At 40.6% G+C, this 7,114-nt stretch overlaps 1 protein-coding gene across 2 annotated transcripts in view; it reads right to left on the bottom strand.

The window, feature by feature from the left end:
- The window catches only part of LOC133563303 (C-Jun-amino-terminal kinase-interacting protein 1-like), a 39,438-nt gene that overhangs the window by 7,807 nt on the left and 24,517 nt on the right, over positions 1-7,114 (bottom strand). For both annotated transcript variants that reach the window (XM_061917363.1, XM_061917364.1), the window contains exons 9-11: positions 5,311-5,421; positions 4,808-4,878; positions 41-139 (exon numbers count right to left, since the gene is read on the bottom strand). In XM_061917363.1, coding sequence (XP_061773347.1) covers positions 41-139; positions 4,808-4,878; positions 5,311-5,421 — 281 coding nt within the window. The remainder of the gene's footprint in view (positions 1-40; positions 140-4,807; positions 4,879-5,310; positions 5,422-7,114) is intronic.

Below are 7,114 nucleotides of genomic sequence, written 5' to 3'. Positions count from 1 at the left end.
GTTACAGAACATATGAAAGACTTAGCAAAGAAGACCTTACCCAACTGACTTAGCCAGAGGATGTAAACTTGTATCTGCCATCATCACATGGCAGGCAAAGCGGTGTTGGTCAGGATGTTTGGTGAAGAAACCAAAATACCTGCAGCGCAATAATCAGCATCACTTTTAGCTGGCACAGACTTAAAACCACACATGTAGGGGACCTGTGATGATTTTAATCTCAATTTAAAACACTTCATTGTGGTCTAGAGCAGTGATTTTCAACCTTTTTTGAGCCGCGGCACACTTTTTACATTTACAAAATCCTGCGGCACACCACCAATCAAAATGACACAACATGACACTCAAACACAGTATATAATACATATAGTTAATAATATAATTTCTACCTAGTGTGAAACCTGGGCTTGTTTCGATGAACAAAAAATGGATATCCAGGCAGAAATAGGAAAGTCTTAATGAAATTAAACAATGGATGTCCGCTAATTTTTTGCAACTCAACGCCAAAAAAACAGAAATGCTGATTATCGGTCCTGCTAGACACCAAACTTTATTTAATAATACAACTCTAACATTTGACAACCAAACAATTAAACAAGGCGACACGGTAAAGAATCTGGGTATTATCTTCGACCCAACTCTCTCCTTTGAGGCACACATTAAAAGCGTTACTAAAACGGCCTTCTTTCATCTCCGTAATATCGCTAAAATTCGCTCTATTCTGTCCACTAAAGACGCTGAGATCATTATCCATGCGTTTGTTACGTCTCGTCTCGATTACTGTAACGTATTATTTTCGGGTCTCCCCATGTCTAGCATTAAAAGATTACAGTTGGTACAAAATGCGGCTGCTAGACTTTTGACAAGAACAAGAAAGTTTGATCACATTAAGCCTGTACTGGCTCACCTGCACTGGCTTCCTGTGCACTTAAGATGTGACTTTAAGGTTTTACTACTTACGTATAAAATACTACACGGTCTAGCTCCATCCTATCTTGCCGATTGTATTGTACCATATGTCCCGGCAAGAAATCTGCGTTCAAAGGACTCCGGCTTATTAGTGATTCCCAAAGCCCAAAAAAAGTCTGCGGGCTATAGAGCGTTTTCCGTTCGGGCTCCAGTACTCTGGAATGCCCTCCCGGTAACAGTTCGAGATGCCACCTCAGTAGAAGCATTTAAGTCTCACCTTAAAACTCATTTGTATACTCTAGCCTTTAAATAGACTCCCTTTTTAGACCAGTTGATCTGCCGTTTCTTTTCTTTTTCTTCTATGTCCCACTCTCCCTTGTGGAGGGGGTCCGGTCCGATCCGGTGGCCATGTACTGCTTGCCTGTGTATCGGCTGGGGACATCTCTGCGCTGCTGATCCGCCTCCGCTTGGGATGGTTTCCTGCTGGCTCCGCTATGAACGGGACTCTCGCTGCTGTGTTGGATCCGCTTTGGACTGGACTCTCGCGACTGTGTTGGATCCATTATGGATTGAACTTTCACAGTATCATGTTAGACCCGCTCGACATCCATTGCTTTCCTCCTCTCCAAGGTTCTCATAGTCATCATTGTCACCGACGTCCCACTGGGTCATTATTGTCACCGATGTCCCACTGGGTGTGAGTTTTCTTTGCCCTTATGTGGGCCTACCGAGGATGTCGTAGTGGTTTGTGCAGCCCTTTGAGACACTAGTGATTTAGGGCTATATAAGTAAACATTGATTGATTGATTGATTGAAATGGTAGAAAGACACACACAAAGCTCTTCCTCAACAGCTCTTAGTCTCTCTCTGTTTTTAGTTTTTATCGCAGTCAAGCTTGAGAAGTTCAGCTCACATAGATATGTGGTTGAAAACGGGAGCAATGTCAAAATGGCTTTGTTGGCCAGAATGGGGAAGTCCTTGGCAACAGATAACCAAAAACTGTCCAAAGGAAGTTCAGCAATGTTTAGCTTTAAACCCCGATCTTGTTTCAGTTCAATGAGTATTTACATTTTTTACATTTTCCCTTCTCAAAAACTTCTCCATCACTGTCACCTGCTCGCCTCCTCTTGCTGCGATCCCACACTATCACTGTCACGCAGCGCTAACTCGATTGTCCTTACAGGTATTTATCGCCCCCTGCTGCTACCTACTGAAATAGAAGAGTATTACATTGTCTGCCGCACTCTATTACAGCAGGCACCTGACAATGGTTAATTAGGAGATATTACATAATTTCCCACGGCACACCTGACGTTCTCTCACGGCACACCAGTGTGCCACGGCACACTGGTTGAAAATCACTGGTCTAGAGAACATATGTATTTGATATGCTTTGGGGAACATTTGGCATAATTGTTGCTCCACAGTCACTCTTACAACCGATTTTGGAGTCTGTCTGCAATTCCAGATTGCAAATGAAACCAGGCGCCACCCTCTATAAAAGTACTATAGATGTAACAGTATCGTAGATACCGCGGTATTGCAGTTTCAAAATCTTCACAATAATGTTGTGAAGAAGGACGGTATCGAACAAAAACTTGGTGAGGGCAGTTTTTGGGAGATTCTCTCTCGGATTACAAGCCCAGCTGATCACCGCGCACTCGTATATGTTGCCACGACTCGCTGCATTAACTACACTATAATTTCAACTAACATTACTTTTTTAAATAAACTATTTAAGAAGAACAAGTAAGTCTTTTACGCTACGCATACCTTATAGACTAGACCATAACGTAGTGACCGTAACACTAGCAAACAGACGAACACACCCTGGCGAAAAAAGAAAAAAAAACTTTGGCTGAGGTAATAAAGCGCGTCTCGAGCGTTCCAAGCCAAAACAGACACTTAATCAAGCACCTAGGGAATATATATTTGAAGCAAGAGAGGCTAAACATTAATTCCATCCAACCATTTTCTACCGCTTATTCCCTTTCGGGGTCGCGGGGGGCGTTGGCGCCTATTAAACATTAATTTCTAAAGGTATTTACATTATTAAAAGTTCAATTGTGAGTTAACTTTTCTGAGAAACGGCATTTTCCATACTGATATAAAAACATGTCAACAACTTCTTAGAAAGTAAAATTTGAAAGATACCGAAATTAACATTATTGTTTTAAACTGCATGTTTACCATTTCAATTTAAAGACACTCAACTGTAGGTTATTTGTATTATTTTCTTGTAACATTGGATGTTGCTGCACTACTCTTTGCACTTAAAAATACATGTTTTAGGTAATAAATATGATAAGAACATTTGAGCATTAGGGCTCCACGGTGGAAGAGGGGTTAGTGCGTCTGCCTCACAATACGAAAGTGCAGAGTAGTCAGGGTTCGATCTCGGGCTCGGGATCTTTCTGTGTGGAGTTTGCATGTCCTCCCTGTGACTGTGTGGGTTCCCTACGGTTACTCCGGCTTCCTCCTACCTCCAAAGACATGCACCTGGGGATAGGTTTATTGGCAACACTAAAATTGGCCCTAGTGTGTGAATGTTAGTGTGAATGTTGTCTGTCTATCTGTGTTGGCCCTGCGATGAGGTGGCGGCTTGTCCAGGGTGTACCCCGCCTTCCGCTCGATTGTAGCTGAGATAGGCACCAGCGCCCCCCGCGACTCCAAAGGAAATAAGCGGTAGTAAATGGATGGATGGATGGCATTTGAGCATTATGTTTACAGTCAATTACAGTAAGTGTGTTTATCCTAAACAATTCTGCCACTTCAATTTACACACTAATTCATTTTTAAATCTTTTTAGGGGGTGGGACAGATACCATAATAATATCGTACTGCAACATTTTGTAACAGTTACATCCCTAATGGGCTTCACGGTGGCAGAGGGGTTAGTGCGTCTGCCTCACAATACGAAGTTCCTGCAGTCCTGGGTTCAAATCCAGGCTCGGGATCTTTCTGTGTGGAGTTTGCATGTTCTCCCCGTGAATGCGTGGGTTCCCTCCGGGTACTCCGGCTTCCTCCCACTTCCAAAGACATGCACCTGGGGATAGGTTGATTGGCAACACTAAATTGGCCCTAGTGTGTGAATGTGAGTGTGAATGTTGTCTGTCTATCTGTGTTGGCCCTGCGATGAGGTGGCGACTTGTCCAGGGTGTACCCCCCCTTCCGCTCGATTGTAGCTGAGATAGGCACCAGCGCCCCCCGCGACTCCAAAGGAAATAAGCGGTAGTAAATGGATGGATGGATGGCATTTGAGCTTTATGTTTACAGTCAATTACAGTAAGTGTGTTTATCCTAAACAATCCTGCCACTTCAATTTACACACTAAGTCATTTCTAAATCTTTTTAGGGGGTGGGACAGATACCATAATAATATCGTACCGCAACATTTTGTAACAGTTACATCCCTAATAATAATTAATATTTTGAAAATGTACACTGTTTAAAAATAGATTCACTTAGTCACAATATTAGGTAAGAAGACTTGCATAAAAAGCTGTTTCAGCAATATTTATATCACTGCATGTGCATACCAACATTGTATGAAAATAATACTTTACTTTTTTTTCTGTTTCCTAACATCCTGAAGCAGGAGGTCCTCCCCCTCTGGCTGAGAGCTTGACCTAAATTCTAAATAAGTACATCTACGTCCTTGTGACATCACCAATGTAGCCAGATTGCCCACCTACGCGAACAGAGGTATCTAAAACTGCATGCAAGTTCACGCCAAAATGCATGAACCTTAGGATTTGATGCGTCAGCACAGTTAAAACGACGATCCAACATTGTAACAACATTTATAAGTCAGAAAAGGCAAAATTCATCATAGGTCCCCTCTAACAGACTGTGAGAGTAAGTAATACCATGATAAAAGTGTGGGACCTTAACTTACTTGCTGTGTTTTGGATGGCAGCCACAGAAGGAGATGTTCTTCAAATGGAAGAAATGGAAACACTGTTCTCCCTGACAGAGACCAAACAAAATTAAAACAAATATGTAAATGACTATAGTAGGTCACTCTGTGCTTCAAATTGAGGCTGTCACTTTTTCCCCATTCAATCCGTATACTATGTGGTACACTAAAAACATAAGGTTTCTCATTTTATCCCATTGGGTTGAGTTTTTTCTTGCCCTGATGTTGGATCTGAGCCGAGGATGTCATTGTGGCTTGTGCAGCCCTTTGAGACACTTGTGATTAAGGGCTATTTAAATCAACTTTGATTGATTGATTGATTATATAGTTTAAGCTTCGGTGCTCCATGGGCTTTAAATCAGACCAATACCATGGTTACTGAGACTGAACAGTAAGTAGCAAAATATTGCCAACATTTTATACATTATAGACCAACTATTTTCTAACTCTTCTCCTGTTCATAGGTCAATATGCACACTTACCCTGTGAGCAGAGTGACACTGGTCCTGGACACTGATTTTCACACCCCTCACACTGACCTCGAGCACACAGGCTGAGGGAGGCTGTCCTGCAAACCGCCTGTTGTATGCAACCTGTTGGCACAGGAGTTCAATTGTTACATAATCCTTCACTCAACCTGTCAAACAACAATTAGCAGGAGGAGCATAAACACTGTCGACCGAAATCTTAATATTCCAATATTTACTTACAAAATCACTGCCAAAGAGCGTACACTAAGAAGATCCACTGCATGAGCTGAAATGTGCTGTTTCAGAAATTAGCGGCTAACCAGAATAAATAAAATTTAATCATCAGGAGACGTCACAATGTGTAATACTGATATTAAAAAAAATAACTATTCCTTCTAACATTTACACAAAAAGTTAAGAAGTACAATAAAATCACCCTTTCCAAAGTCAGTTAAGCCAGTTGCATGCATAATGAAAAGCTTTAAACGCAAACAAATATATCTGCACAAATCCAAAGCTTTCCAGCTGTATAATCACACGCCATACAGCAGTAGATTATAGTTGTCTATTGCCTGACTGCTTCTATGTTAGCTACCCCTCTTTGATTAAAATGCATATTTTCTGCTGGATCTACTCTTTATTTTATGCTACAGCTGTTACATATACTGTAATATTGTACATGGTAATTGGTATTTGTCATATATTGTACATATTATATAATAATATAATATAATATAATATAATATCCATCTATCCATTTTCTACCGCTTGTCCCTTTTGACATATATGTTATATTTTATATTGCTACTATGATACATTTCTATTCTACGTTATACCTTTTGTTTCTGCCCTCTTTTGGTGCCCCTGTGTGCATTATCCTTTCCATCCTTATCATTTCCATCCTTTGTAACTGAGCTACTGTGTGGAACAATTTCCCTTGTGGATCAAAAAAGTTTGTCTAAGTCTAAGTCTAAGTCTCTAGCCAAGTGTAATAAAGTCTTACATTAGGATTGGCAAAAGGTACATCGTTCTAAATACAAATCAATTTTGCAAATCCCACTGTTTTATTCCACACTGACCACAGACAATGTCCCTTTTTGATAACATACAGACTCCAAAACCATTTGGAAGTGGAATTGGCATTATGATCAGATCATCCAACCACTTTCTATACTGCTCATTCTCATTCTGGTAATGGGTGAGCTGGAGGCTATCCCAGTTGACTTTGGGTGGGGGAAAAAAGTTATTCGCACAATGAGCCACTGGTAAACTACCAAGTACAATACCTAAAAGCTACAGCTGCTTACAATGAACATAAGTATTAATTATTTGTTGCTATTTTACTATATTTTTATCTACATTCATCCCTTGTTCATCGCGGTTAATTAGTGGTACCGGACATAACCGTGGTAAATTACTTTCCACAAAGTAGGATTATTATTGATAAATCAATTTTTTTGTAGTTAGACCACAAACAAACGGTTGACAAAATGGTGCAGCCATCTTCTTAATGTAACTGCACATTGTCCTTCAAATAAACAAATACAAACAAACATTACTAGAGCCCTCTAAACATAGTCACCTTTACACTCGTTTCACCCCTTGAGTGTGTTCTATTGCAGATTACAGGACTCACTAATTAATAGCTCAGAGGATCCTCCAAGTTTCATTGCTATGATCGTTACCCGGCCACAACATGGAAATACTTCGCCACGTTCTGGTTAATTCCTTTAAGTTAGAACTGGGCTTTGAGTGTTAAAACCACAGGTGTGTGTTGTTTTACAAAAACTTGGTCAACTTGACAGTCGCAGCTACA

Source organism: Nerophis ophidion, linkage group LG12 (assembly GCF_033978795.1).
Source record: "Nerophis ophidion isolate RoL-2023_Sa linkage group LG12, RoL_Noph_v1.0, whole genome shotgun sequence".
Taxonomy (NCBI): domain Eukaryota; kingdom Metazoa; phylum Chordata; class Actinopteri; order Syngnathiformes; family Syngnathidae; genus Nerophis; species Nerophis ophidion.
This window is presented reverse-complemented; position numbering and strand designations above follow the sequence as displayed.